The 15,187-nt window shown below is 36.2% G+C and overlaps 1 protein-coding gene across 10 annotated transcripts in view; it reads left to right on the top strand.

Moving 5' to 3' along the window:
• Nucleotides 1-15,187, top strand: part of UNC79 (unc-79 homolog, NALCN channel complex subunit) — a 261,375-nt gene that overhangs the window by 44,241 nt on the left and 201,947 nt on the right. For 7 of the 10 annotated variants that reach the window (XM_053603359.1, XM_053603354.1, XM_053603353.1 and 4 more), the window contains exons 3-4: nucleotides 4,999-5,303; nucleotides 8,556-8,726. The exons of 1 other annotated variant lie outside the window; for it this stretch is intronic. In XM_053603359.1, coding sequence (XP_053459334.1) covers nucleotides 5,057-5,303; nucleotides 8,556-8,726 — 418 coding nt within the window. In that variant the 5' untranslated portion in view covers nucleotides 4,999-5,056. The remainder of the gene's footprint in view (nucleotides 1-4,998; nucleotides 5,304-8,555; nucleotides 8,727-15,187) is intronic. 2 more of the 10 variants (XM_053603362.1, XM_053603358.1) reach the window with 1 other exon arrangement.

Raw genomic sequence — 15,187 nt, 5'->3', positions numbered from 1 at the left:
ACCATAACAATATTATACTATAATAACAGTAATTATATGTATCGAGTGCTTTTGATGCGTCATCTTATGTAATCCCTCATAATATTTCTATGAGACAAGTGTATTGTTATACCCATTTTGCAGATAATGAAACTAAGTCACAGAAGTGGTTAAATAAGTTACTCGCAGTTACTTATCTTAGAATTGGAGATAAATAGTGGAACCAGGATTTGACCCTGGAGCTTCTAATCCACAGCAGATGCTCTCAACAGTTACACTGTACGGCTTCCTCTTAGTCCTACTGATCATCTTCCAAGGATACTTCTTTTAGTCCAAACTTGGTTGGCCTTAGAAAATGGCAGCACCCATTATGAGTCTGCAGAGTAGTCTTGGCTTTCTTTGAGATTAAGAGAAGAAAGGGAGCGCTTAGTACCGAGATTTGTATCTTTTTGGAAGTTAAATTGAGGTGTACTGAGATGATGTGGACAATATTTCAATTCCCACATGTTTCAATTCTGCCTTCCACCCAGCAATTATTGTGGATAGCAGGTTGGAGCAGAGTTGATTACAGTGAACAGGACACACATACATGGAGTAAATGAGAAAAATGACACTGAGGAAGGTTACACGTATGTCAGAGGTTGAACTTCAATACTTACAGGTTCAACTGCTGGGCTGAACCCAATTCGTGTTCTTTTTTGCCTACCCGGCTTTCTTTTTTTTTAAATGCAAAAATATAGAACCATTGATACCTACATCCATAACAATTATGTTTGTACATACTTCTTCATTTTATTTATGCTTTTAGAAAGCTCAAGACAAATAAGGTGGTCTAAGTATCTGGTGTCCAAGGTTATTGAGAGTACTATTTTCTATTATGAACAAGATTTTTCCACTAAAAGTTATGACATATTGTTTAAAATTGTTTAAATATTGTTTAGCAACAACATATAATAATTATATTAGGTGCAATAATTATGTTAAATATAAAGCATTTAACATAATTTTTACATTCAAAAGCATTTCTTGCTTTCAGACCTCACCTTTTTGGAATGAAACCAGGAGAATTAATGATGAATTCTCAGATAGTAACCCTTGTCTTTTTAATGAAGTTAAAACTGATTTTTTTTTGGTTAAAATATGCAAATTGAAATTTTGACAACCTCATCTGAGTCGGAATGGTGGTCTTAGAGTCATCGTCCGCTGGTATTCACACATGTGTTAAAGATTTCAATAGAATTTTGTACCTATTTGAAAGGCGGAGATTAGCCTAGAAGATGTTGAACTTTAATTCCTTAATCCATAGGAAGGGCGAGATTATGTTACCTTAGTTGATGAGGTTCATAGATGTCCACTTCATAATTAGAGTCACCTTAGTGTTCATGGATATTCCATAAACTGTAGTAGGGGAAGGTGAGTCCTAGCTGTTATTTAACTTTCCAGTCTCTGTGCCTAGAGCAATGTTAGACTGATAGAGACGATCAATAGATGTTCATTAAATTGAATTGACTTTAGTCCAAATTTCGTCCAACATAGGAACCTTATAGAGCACTTCACTTAATCCAGTAATAATCTGAGGTCTTGGGTAAAATTACATCTGAGTTGTTCTTGTTTTAATATAGCAGGTACCTAAGTTTGGCAATGAACAGACAACTTTAGCTTTTCATCTGCTTTTAGCATTAGAAGCAACTGCGGAGCTTATCTTGCTTAATCTCCCCTCACTGCTACAGGGGAGTCTGTTCATTTTATGTTGAAAGCCTTCTTTAACCCTATTTAAACATCTGAGGTCTGTAAGGATCTTGCCTTTAATCTGGCAGAACACTTGAGGGCCCCCAGGCTTCTTCTGATGTCAAACATTCTTCTGGAATTCCTTCTCCCAGATCTCTCTTCTCATGCTGTTCATTTCCCCAAAAAATTACATTTGGGGAAAGCTGCTTACTACTAAATATTTAGAAAATGTTTAATATATTTTTAAAAGGGATTCTAGTCTTAGCCCGGTACTAATTTCTAGTTGCTTAGCAGGAAATGAGAAGAATATCCAATACCAATTTCTAATTGGTCAGGAAGAAAAATAAATATTCTTTTAATTATTGATATGAAGTTCACGGGGTAGCTTTAGAGCATAGCATAATCAAGGAAATTTTGTTTAATGCATAGATTCAACGCAAATGTCAAAATTCATAGTTTTATAGGAGGTTAATTTGACATGTTAATTTCTTGTGCTATAAATACTTCAGGGCAACTTCTCATCTTTCCCCACACCCACGGAGGTCCTCCCTCTTGCCTTATTTTTGCTGGAAGTCAGTGCTTCATAAAGACTATCTTAGGTGGGAAAAGGAAAGGTGAAAAGTTGGCTGCTGGGTCGAACTCTTCTGAGCAGGGCATTGTTAATGTTCTTTTTAGTTGTGGGGTCTCCAGACTTCTGGGAAAGAATTTCAGATGGGCAAAGTGGTTTTATCATTCCCAAATTAGACAGTTTGGTTGGGGAAATAAGTGTTTTCTTTTCTGAATAAACTTCACAAAACATCATAAAATCACAATGCATTGTACATTTATTCATGAGCCCTTCTTAAGTTTTTCCACAAATGAAAACATTTCCTTACATTGAGACATGAATGGTAATTTAAAGCTGGTTTCATGGATAACTCATTTTCAGCCATTTTTCCCTCAACCACCTACTTATTAAATCTAAAGGCAGTGTGAGAGAAGATTTACTGTTTCGTTGCTGATTTTCTTCCCTCCCTGCATAGATGAAGCAGTCGCTGCTATCACTTGGAGCCCATGTATACAGGAAGGGAAAGATACCAGTGTAGGGTCTCCAAAGCTGATTTGACTAGCATTTTTTAAATTATGCCAAAAATAAAAAAAAAAAAACACTAATGTATATTTGAAAAATAATGTGTTATACATGTATTTCCCCCACCAAGAAATTTGGTCAGAATATTGCACTTAATAGCATTCATTTATGATACTCAGGTATTTTTGTCTTCTAAGGCAAAATGCTGTTATTCCTATGCCAGTTCGATAAGATCTGCATCTTGTAATTTTGAAACTCTGCTGGTAGTAGGTGGCATGTAGGATTGAAGTTTGGGACATTAATATATCAGACTTATATCCTCCGTAATTCTAAAGCAATTTTCAGGGGGATTAGAATACTACATGGTTAAAACTGATTGTTGGTGACCGGGTTTATCAAGGATATAACACTTAAAGGTGGTACTCTTAGGAGTAATTGAGTTCTATGAGAAAATAATGAAGTCTGATGGAAAATCTGATGACATAATAGCTGTAGACAGGCAGGGGTAACTGGAGTGTTGCTATTATCCCATTGTGAGGTGTAAGCTTACAAAGTCAAATACATCACACACGAAGAAAAGGTGAACTAAATCCCTTTAAAGTAAAAGCAATACACTAAATCTTAAGTTATTTCTTGCTAAGAAGTATTACATAACTATTCTGAAATTATTTTTATTATTATCAATTGTTTTTCCCTGGACATTGGGTAACAGAAGACAAAGGAAATCGAGGTAAAATTAGGCACATGGAAAATAAAAAGCATGTAGTCATTTTTCTTACATTGTAACATATTTTGCACTAAGAATAAATAAAAATAAATGTAAAGCTGACATAGCAAGCATGCTTAACACTAACCAATTCTTCGCTTCACTGTAAAATTGTAACTGTAGTATCATTAACTAAGAACTTAGTAATGTTGCACATAGAGTAAGTGTACAATGAGGTTATTTTTATGTAATGAAACATTTAGAAACTGTTATCTATGTGGATTAACATATAAGTGTACTATATAAAAGCACTCTGTAAGGGCAGCAGATATTATAATGTATAGTTATTGTCTTTAATGGTAAATAGTATAACCTAAGTTAAAAAACCTAAACATTTGGCTAAGCAGTAATTTCTTCTATTTTTAAATTAACAACGTTTCTGCTTTATTGCTTTCACTAAAAGGTTTTTATTTTTAAATTAAGGCTAAAAGCAAACCACTTTATTTTTAGAATTTATTTTTATTCCCACTAAACTTTTTTTTTTAATTTCTAAATTATCTTTCCTCTAGTTTGTAGTGAGTTTTGTTGAATAATAACGTAAGTAGCAGCAGTAACATATGAGCTCTTACTGTATAATGTGCAGCTGTATGACAGATACTGCTTGCTTAGTCTTTAGAATTTTGAAGGTAACTATCTAATAAACTACTGTTTGTATTCATAAAATAAAATGTTTCCTCCCCAACATGCAAAATTAAAACACACACATAAATAACCATTACCATTAGTTCACAAACATATGCTATGGACCATCTACTATATATTATTTTATAGCTTTTCCAATGTAGTTTAGCTAACATTTTAGAAATATGTATTATTTCTAAATTCATATGCCTGTTTAAACTTCATTATCTCAAATGATACTGACAGAATGTCATGAAACAGTATCATAATATACATATAGACATTATTTTGATGCAATAAACATGTGATTTTTAAGACTTTCTTAATAAACACACATGTTTATTCTTTGCTGAAACATGTTTCTGCAAGTGCCATACCTATATTTTGCAAGTTTCTATTTACCTAATCAAGCCAGTCTCACTGAAAACATCTTTTCCTTTGAAAGCTCCTTGTAATTAGGAATACCAGCCCTCACGCATTCGATCAAGCCGTTGTCTTCCCTTCCAGGAAACCTCTCCTTCACCAAATTGCTAAACTGCAAAACATGGGTTTGGCACTGAAACATGCATTTTTATATTTTTGCTCCTTACTAACCAGATAACACATGAGATGCAATGAAACTCCCACAAAGTAAATCTTACGTTACTACGTATTGGTGTCTCTGAGCACGAAGCTGTGAGACCGGTACTAGATTGGTAGACCCCGCTGGCGTGGCAATTGCATCTTATGTGGGATGTATCTGGTGTTTTATTATTTGTTTTAGAGTGTCATTTCAATGTAATGTGCTGTTCTTTGTGTCTTTGTTGTCTCTTTTTTTTCTTTGTCCCCCCAACAGCATTTTGTCCCGCACAGGGAAGAAGGAAAACCAAGATGCCTCCAATTTGACAGTGCCCATGACCATGTGTCTTTTTCCTGTGCCATTCCCACTCACCCCATCTCTAAGACCGCAGGTCAGTTCCATCAACCCTACTGTTACTCGCTCCCTCCTTTACAGCGTCCTGCGAGATGCTCCCTCAGAACGCGGCCCGCAAAGTCGTGATGCTCAGTTGTCAGACTACCCTTCTTTGGACTATCAAGGCCTCTACGTGACTTTGGTGACTCTCCTGGATCTAGTTCCTTTACTACAGCACGGCCAACACGGTGAGCACCTAATTGAAACTTTTAGGTGTGCACATGGATGTTTATGGATAGATATGATGCTGAGCAAGGGGCTTGGAGACTGTTGTTGTAACAAATCGCTTGATTGGACTTGGTGTGGCTAAAGCTTTTCTCACACTGAAACTTAATTATGGTGTTCTCCATACTATCATCTGATGTTGTTTTATTACCAAAGGAATGTCTTTGACACGGGCCCTTAGGAGGGGAGAATGGACTGGAGAAAGGAGGAAGAATACACATAGAACAAGAAATTGTCTCTTTTGCCCTGTTTGGCTTGTCATGGGGACTCTTGTCAAAATTATGATTAGGGAGCTAAGATTTTAAAATTTGCAGCCAGAAAAATGTAAGAAGTGTAGGTTGTAGATCAGGCTCTAATTCACTGGCTGATTCTATGATTCGAGGGGATAAATCACAGCAACTCTCTGAGATTCATCCTGTCTTTAAAGCTAGAAGGTTAGACAAGAAGTAATCTGTAAGCATGCTTCCCAACTTAACTAATCATCAATAGTTATTACAAAATGTTGTACTAAACTATTGGAACAGTTATGCTGGAGCTGCTCTCTATAGTCTATAGTGTTGGTTGTGCTACACGCTGTGTGCACGGTCTGGTGTATACAGTATTAGTGATGTTTTGGAAGCCTGAGAGCATGCACCCTTTCTTAACTCTTCCCTCTTTCTCCTGTGTGTTTTTAGTCAATTTCATTATCTTGCTGGCTTATCAGATTCTTCTAATCTATTAAAAGGATTGCAATCACATCTATTGCTTACCTATCCAATAACTATTTGAAAGAGTCAGAGGGAAAACCATGTAGTAAGAAAAGGGACTTTTGTAGAAAATGCACTTTAAAAACCTTAGTTGTCTGGATAACTTTAAAGCACTGATGATGTGTTCCCTGGGAGTATGATAACCAATGTTTCGCTGTACAGAAAACTTGGAATTTTGGAAAATGGGTGGGTGGTGGAGGTCATTTTGCCTTTTAGTTGTGGTTAACTCTCTTAATAGAATGCTTCATGGTTTATTTAATGTGTTCCTAATTTTTAAGAAAAATTAAAAATCGATCTAACTACATTGATGAAATAATGAGTATTGTTTTTTATATACGTATAATTTATATATATTTATAATTCTGAATTATAGTGAATATAAAAAGTGAAGAAATTTGTAAAGTTGCTTCTTGTATAGTTCTGTAGCCATGGTAAGCCTAGACACTTGTACTGTGATCCTCTGCCAGCTCAGAGTTTAAATGAGAGCATTCTGAGTGTAAGACTGCCAGAGCTTACTTTGGCAATGAGCTTGTCAGTTCCTTTCATTTGTGACTATAGGTTCTGAACTCACTGGGGACCTGCCTGGTTCTGGGCTGGTCATTTGTATTAGGGCAGCTGCTGTTTATCGTCAAAGGCCCTGATTAAGCTAAAGATATTCAATTTGGTAAATTGCAACCCATATAATTGCAATTAATGTGTAAACTTTGACAATTTCAGGGAAGAAGGTTTACATTTTTGCTGTTATACTTACAGCTGTCTTGTGACTTTATTTTTCATAGATATTTAGCTATTGTGTTCTTATTCTGCATCAGAGAGCTTAGAAGATAGGAAAACACTCACCAGACCATTCTAGTAAATGGTTTAGAAGAGAAACGATGCAGTATTATTTCTCTGAGAGTGGTCAGTCTGAAGAACCTCAGAATCCCTAGGGAGTTTGGAAGGTGGAATTCTGGGTCCCATCCTGGAACTTGAATAAGAATCACTGAGGGCTGGGTATCTGAAATTGTAGCAAACACTCTGTGGATGCTTCTTTTGGACACTGAATTTGAGAACCACTGCATGGCGGCTAGAGGCTGTGTCCTCACTTTGGGTCACTGAGAGTGGAAAGCAGACTTTTCGTCTCCGCTCAGCTACTAACTCTCAGTTGACCTTGAGCAATCACTATGTGTCTCTGGACCTCAGTTTCCTTATCTGAAAAATGCTCTAGGTGGGCTCTCAGGTGCCTTTCAGTAGCAACATTTTATAGTTGGGCTAAAAAGCTCGGTGGAAACAGCCTCACTTAATTCTTAGTAAAACATCTGTGAATTTTCCATTTCATTGATTTTCAGCCCAAGGTTGGCTGACTGGGGCTCCCCAGCGTGCACCATGGCCATGTCCTTTCTGTTGTCAGTTGAAGTGCCTGTTGAGATGGCATGTTAATTCTAATGATAATCAGAAATAACAATAAGAGTCAAAATAACTCTTAGAAGGTAAATCTGCTGCAAGGCAAACAAGAGTCTGTCCTTTTCTATGATAATGAATATGAAGATAGTCAGAATCTTACTCTTGAGTCTTGGCTGATGGCTAAGAGGTCCATAAAAACCAAAATGTACATTCAATGAAATGAGACTTGGTCTGCTTGCATTCTGAAGCTAAATAGTTATGGTCTTTTGAATGTCCTCTATTTTTACTCCCTGTACAGGTAATAATAGTAGCTATTAATATTCATAATAGCAGCTAATATTTGTGGAGCACACATATGTGTTATGTTAAGCGCTTACATTTATCTCATTTAAATCTCCTAACAATCCTCCTAACGAAGTGAGGTAGGTATTATTATTATCCCATTTAAAAATGTTGACAGAAAGATTATTATTAGGCAGCACTTCCATGACAACTAATGACAAATGTGTGGGTCATGGAGAACCAGCTTACAACTTTCTTTCTCAGGTGTTTGCGGAATCTGCTGTGTTGCTGGTGGTTGCAAATTACCTTATTGCCCAGGACTCCAGATGTAGTACCTTTGCGATTTGGTTCATGGAGCAGAAATAGCCTTTTTATTTCTCACCCTGCCCTTGACATTTCTAAAACTTCTACTGGGAAAATGTAACTTCTTTGTGCCTCACTTATCTTGTGTGAAATGTAAGGGAGGCAAAAATGTTGGAGGGATTTCAGAATTCATTTTGCATGGAAAGTGCTTAAAATTAAGAAGTCAAGGAATAAGGTGAATACCAAGTATTACTAAAGATTGTTAAGGCATGGATGAAAAGTTCATGCAATAGATATTCATATTTCTTAATATAAATTTATCAGTTATTTATCGACCAACTACTGTACACACAGCACAGAATTCTAAGCAGTATGTTTCAGAACACTCAATAGGAAGGAAGCAATAGTTGGTTACAATTTAATTAAAATTAAAATGTAAAATTCGTGTATTTTGTTAATTGCAAAATATTCAGTGACTGATTACTCAATTTTGTTTCGTAGATCTTGGGCAGTCGATCTTTTATACAACTACATGTTTGCTACCCTTTCTCAATGATGATATTCTGAGTACTTTGCCCTACACGATGATATCAACGTTAGCTACCTTTCCTCCATTTCTGCACAAGGATATTATTGAATATCTTAGCACATCTTTTCTACCAATGGCTATATGTAAGTTCAATCTCACCTGATACTAGACTATTGTTATGTATTATACGAATGGAAATTGCTTTGCTCTTGTAGATTTTCAAGATTATAGTGGAATTGTTTGCTGTATATATGTGCTATGATTTAAATTCAGTCATTTCAGCATGACTATTTTGGTGGAAATCATAGAAATGAAAGACCATTATATCTTAGAATTGTTTTATTCACATAATTTGATCTATAAAATAGGAAGAAAGAACATATCAAGGTGGTCTATATTATGTATAAACTACAGTATCTTTTGCCAATTTAGAAAACAGTTGGAGACAGTGTGGTCTCAGATGTAGAAATTCTTGTCTTTGGCATCTGAAGGCAGTGAGTAGTGATTGAAAAAGCGGTAGATACAGCCACAATGTGTAGATTTTGGCCTCAGCTTTGTCCCTAATTTGCGATGTGCTGTTGGGCAACTCACAAAGTTGAAACCTCATCTACAGCTGACAATCCTGTCAGCTTTCCCTGGCAGGAGTGTTATGATGATAAAATGAGTCAAAATTTGTGAAAACACTTTTGAAAAATCCTAAAGCCTGCGACTCATGTCGAGGTACAGTTACAAACATAGAACTGATTTGAATTCTATTTCACTTTTATAGACTTAATTCTGCAGGCTTTTTAGACACGAGTGCAGAGAGAAAAAGAAAAGCTGAGAAGTGTTTTTTATGACCCAATCCTTCTAAAGTATTTTTTAAAGAAATGGATTGTGGATCAATCTGTCTTCCAGTGGATAATCTGAAAAGATTGTGGGTTTAAGTCAAATAGATCTAGATTCATATCACAGCTCAGTCATGGGCTAGCTATGTGAACTTAGGGAAGTTATTTAACGTTCTGTTTCCTACCTGTAAGAATAATAACAATAATGGCAGCTACTTCATGGGGTTGTTGTGATAATTAAGATGATTAATTGGGAACATTGGTCAAGTGCTAGCGCAATGCCTGGTATGTGATATGTTACTTTCTTTGTCTCCTTCTCTCAATTCTTATTCTAGAAAACTACTTTTTACTGGTCACGTTCAACTATTAGAGATCTTTGTTCATTGATCATTTTAATTTTATGTACTTATGATCTTATTAAAGTTGTTGCTCTGTAATAATGATTGGTAAGCATATATACGTTTTGAACTACTTTTGCTTGTTTCAAACTCAAGTTTTATTTTAGCTATGGAATTGCAATTTTCTTGTCTTTTCAGCAAAAAGTCCAACTTCTGCCTAAATTATATAACAATTTGGAAAAATTAGTAGGTTGATCATACCATTCAAGTTGTAGAATATTTGATCATTCTCTTCTTTTTGTTCTGTGTAAATCTACTGTCAAATTCTTGTTTACAGATAGAATCTTAGAATTGCATAGTCATATGTATATATTTTGAGTCTCACTAGGTCGCCCTGGGTAGAAGAGTTCCATGGCGTCACAGCTCACAGAAACCCCAAACCCTTGGGCTCAAGCAATTGCCTTAGCCTCCCAAGTAGCTGGGACTACAGGCGCCCGCCACAACACCCGGCTATTTTTGTTGTTGTTGTTGCAGTTGTCATTGTTGTTTAGCTGGCCCAGGCCAGGTTTGAACCTGCCAGCCTTGGTGTATGTGGCTGGCCTCGAACCACAGTGCTACAGGCGCCGAGCCTGCATAGTCATAGTTTTAAAAATAATGTTAACTGTTAAACTTAGGCATGGGAATTTTTGCTCTTTTGAAGAATAATTAATCTAATAATTAATCTAATTCACTGAATTCCTGCTTATTAGAAATAAATTAATAATTTTGGGTGAGGCATTGAAAATATCAGGCCTCTGAAATTATATTGATCAGGTATTGTGATGTCTGGCAATTTGTTTCTTTACACTTGATTATTAATTTCTACTTAGTTAGAAACACAGACCCCCCCCCCCCCCCAACTGGTAATCAATTAGAATACTTAGTTATATAAAAGTACAAACCTTGGCACCTGATGAGAATGGTGAAGTAAGTTGATATTCATTTAAAGGTTACTTCAGGTCTCTGAAACACCATTGTTTAATTGTGAAGGAGGAGTTTGAAAAAAATGTTCAATCTCCAAAATTTTTTCTGGCATAGTAATTCTTGTTTAAATAGCATAAATATTCTAGTTTAAATAACATGAATCTTATTTTATTATAAATAAAATATATTTCTCTTTATTCCAAATGTGTGCAGTATGCTTTGTTTATAAAAAGAAATATATTAAAGGAGTTACATATTTTCCTTTAATCCAGTTGTTGATCTGGTTCATGTGCTTATTTTGTTGCCCTGGTTTTATCTCTTAGTTTTTGACTTTCTTATCACCATTCCTGTGGTTCAGCAGTAGCCAATCTTTGTCGTCCTTAAATATTTGAAAACAAATTGTAATACCAACCTTTACAGTATTCGTGTACTGTAAATAGTGTAATCCTATTACACTATTCGGGTGTTTCCTTTGTGGTTGTTATCTCAAGGTGGATACAAAGATGAAGATCCAAAGACAGAAAGGATCTGTTTCCAGATGAATCATGTTAAAATGAGTTGATGTGAGAATGTGTGTCTTGTCTGCAGGATCCACATTGTTTCTTTTTTTGACAATTGTTTCAATGTCTCGAAATTCTGACCAAAACAGGACAGGAGCATTTCACTCTTTGGAGAATATTTTAAATGTCAGGACTGAATTGTTAGGATGAGGATGTTGCACTTTCAGAGAAGCTGATAAAGTCTTTGAGACAAAAAGGCTTTTATCTCTTTGATGTGGTATTGTCAGTTCAAATGTAAAACACAGACAGTTTTTCAAGTGTTAAGTGTTATCATTAAGGACCTAGAAAATGAAGTTCTGGGCTTTGAAGTGGACCTGATGAAGTATTGCAATTCCTGCAGAGTAAGAGTCTTGCATGTGTCAATAGATCAGAAATGTCCTTCTTGCCGTGTTTGTCACTAAAGTCCAAGGGCTGGACTTTTATTTTTAAATAACTCCTTTTGAGGTTCTGCAGAGCAAATTTCAATGTATTTATTATAAAATTTTGCTTTAACATAGCTTTTCTTTTTAACTCCTTTCATAAATAACATATATTTCTCTTTATTCCAAATGTGTGCAGTATGCTTTGTTTATAAAAATATATATTAAAGGAGTTACTAAGAACTGAAAAAGTCATTTGCATGTCACCATGGAAACACCTCTTTTTCCAGTAAAGGATCTGTGATTTATGGACTGAATTGAAAGTAGATGTTTAGAAGGTGATGCTTTGGCAGAGAAGAGAAAAAGCTAGTTCTAAATGGATATTAATTGGTGTAGGCTACATTATTATTATTATTATTTTATTATTTTTATAGAGACAGAGTTTCACTTTATCGCCCTCAGTAGGGTGCCATGGCATCACACAGCTCACAGCAACCTCCAACTCCTGGGCTTAAGCGATTCTCTTGCCTCAGCCTCCCGAGTAGCTGGGACTACAGGCGCCTGCTGCAACGCCCGGCTATTTTTTGGTTGCAGTTTGGCCGGGGCCGGGTTTGAACCCGCCACCCTCAGTATATGGGGCTGGCGCCCTGCTCACTGAGCCACAGGCGCCGCCCCTAGGCTACATTATTTTAAAGATAATAACAAAGCTGAACAATTGTATGAGATGAAGATGTTTCTTGCATATTCTTGTATCCTGGACTGCACAAATCTCATCTATTTTCTTTTCCAACATAACTTTTTTTTATAGTGTTGCACCATTGTCACTTTATTAGGTGATCATTTGTTTTTATTGTTATTTTATTATTTTTTAATCGACAAATAATAATCATCCACGTATGGGGTACAGTGTGGTATTGACGTATGTATTGATAGATACATTATTATGTGTAATTATCAAATCAGGATAATTAGCATATCCATCACCGCAAACTTTTATCATATTTTGTGTGTGTTGGGAACCTTTGAAATCTTTTCTTTTACCTATTTGAAAATACACAGTAGATGTTAATTATATTCATCTTATAGTGCTCTGGAACCTGGAACTTATTCTTCTGATCTAGCTGTAATTTTATATCTGGTAACCAACTTTTGGCTATCCATATACTCCGCCAACCACCACTGTTACAGCATCTAGTAACCATGATTTTATTCTCTACTTTTTTTTCTTTTGAGGCAGAGTCTCACTTTTAGTTGCTGCAGGATAGAGTGCTGTGGCATCACAGCTCACAGCAACCTCAAACTTCTGGGCTCAAGCGATCCTCTGGCCTCAGCCTCCCGAGTAGCTGGGACTACAAGTGCCTGCCACAATGCCCAGCTGGTTTTTCTGTTTTTAGTAGAGACAGGTCTTGCTTTTGCTCAGGCTGGTCTTGAACTCCTGAGCTCAGGGGACCCACCTGCCTCAGCCTCCCAGGGGGCTGGGTTACAGAAGTGAGCCACTGGCCTTACTTCTACTTTTAGAGATCAACTTTTTAGACTTTCACACATGAATGAGAACACGAGGTGTTTGTCTGTGCCTGGCTGCTTATTCCACGTAATGCCAACATAAATTTTTTTGACAAGTTACTTTTTCTCCAGAAAAATAAAGATTCATTCAAATCTTTGCATTGACTTACAGAAACAATTGTATAACTTCATTGAGCATGTGGTTCCAGATCACTGGCCCTGGATTATTTTTTTGTTATATTACTATTACTACATAGTATGTGTATTATATTTCTATAATCTTCCAAAGACTAATATTAAAAAAGAAAGTAAAAAATGCAAAATGTTAATTATATTTAAATAATTTTTTTTTTTTTATTGTTGGGGATTCATTGAGGGTACAATAAGCCAGGTTACACTGATTGCAATTGTTAGGTAAAGTCCCTCTTGCAATCATGTCTTGCCCCCATAAAGTGTGACACACACCAAGGCCCCACCCCCCTCCCTCCATCCCTCTTTCTGTTTCCACCCCCATAACCTTAATTGTCATTAATTGTCCTCATATCAAAATTGAGTACATAGGATTCATGCTTCTCCATTCTTGTGATGCTTTACTAAGAATAATGTCTTCCACTTCCATCCAGGTTAATATGAAGGATGTAAAGTCTCCATTTTTTTTAATGGCTGAATAGTATTCCATGGTATACATATACCACAGCTTGTTAATCCATTCCTGGGTTGGTGGGCATTTAGGCTGTTTCCACATTTTGGCGATTGTAAATTGAGCTGCAATAAACAGTCTAGTACAAGTGTCCTTATGATAAAAGGATTTCTTTCCTTCTGGGTAGATGCCCAGTAATGGGATTGCAGGATCAAATGGGAGGTCTAGCTTGAGTGCTTTGAGGTTTCTCCATACTTCCTTCCAGAAAGGTTGTACTAGTTTGCAGTCCCACCAGCAGTGTAAAAGTGTTCCCTTCTCTCCACATCCACGCCAGCATCTGCAGTTTTGAGATTTTGTGATGTGGGCCATTCTCACTGGGGTTAGATGATATCTCAGGGTTGTTTTGATTTGCATTTCTCTAATATATAGAGATGATGAACATTTTTTCATGTGTTTGTTAGCCATTCGTCTGTCGTCTTTAGAGAAAGTTCTATTCATGTCTCTTGCCCATTGATATAAGGGATTGTTGGCTTTTTTCCTGTGGATTAATTTGAGTTCTCTATAGATCCTAGTTATCAAGCTTTTGTCTGATTGAAACTATGCAAATATCCTTTCCCATTGTGTAGGTTGTCTCTTTGCTTTGGTTATTGTCTCCTTAGCTGTACAGAAGCTTTTCAGTTTAATGAAGTCCCATTTGTTTATTTTTGTTATTGTTGCAATTGCCATGGCAGTCTTCTTCATGAAGTCTTTCCCCAGGCCAATATCTTCCAGTGTTTTTCCTATGCTTTCTTGGAGGATTTTTATTGTTTCATGCCTTAAATTTAAGTCCTTTATCCATCTTGAATCAATTTTTGTGAGTGGGGAAAGGTGTGGGTCCAGTTTCAGTCTTTTATATGTAGACATCCAGTTCTCCCAACACCATTTATTGAATAGGGAGTCTTTCCCCCAAGGTATGTTCTTGTTTGGTTTATAGAAGCTTAGGTGGTTGTAAGATGTTAGTTTCATTTCTCGGTTTTCAATTCGATTCCAAGTGTCTATGTCTCTGTTTTTGTGCCAGTACCATGCTGTCTTGAGCACTATGGCTTTGTAGTACAGACTAAAATCTGGTATGCTGATGCCCCCAGCTTTATTTTTATTACTAAGAACTGTCTTAGCTATACAGGTTTTTTTCCGGTTCCATACAAAACGCAGAATCATTTTCTCGAAATCTTGAAAGTACGATGTTGGTATTTTGATAGGAATGGCATTGGTAGATTGCTTTGGGAAGTATAGACATTTTAACAATGTTGATTCTTCCCATCCATGAGCATGGTATGTTCTTCCATTTGTTAATATCCTCTGCTATTTCCTTTCTGAGGATTTCATAGTTTTCTTTATAGAGGTCCTTCACCTCCTTCGTTAGGTATATTCCTAG

This window comes from Nycticebus coucang, chromosome 9, assembly GCF_027406575.1.
Source record: "Nycticebus coucang isolate mNycCou1 chromosome 9, mNycCou1.pri, whole genome shotgun sequence".
Classification (NCBI taxonomy): domain Eukaryota; kingdom Metazoa; phylum Chordata; class Mammalia; order Primates; family Lorisidae; genus Nycticebus; species Nycticebus coucang.
The sequence above is the reverse complement of the archived record's forward strand: the minus strand, read 5'-3'. Positions and strand labels throughout refer to the sequence as shown.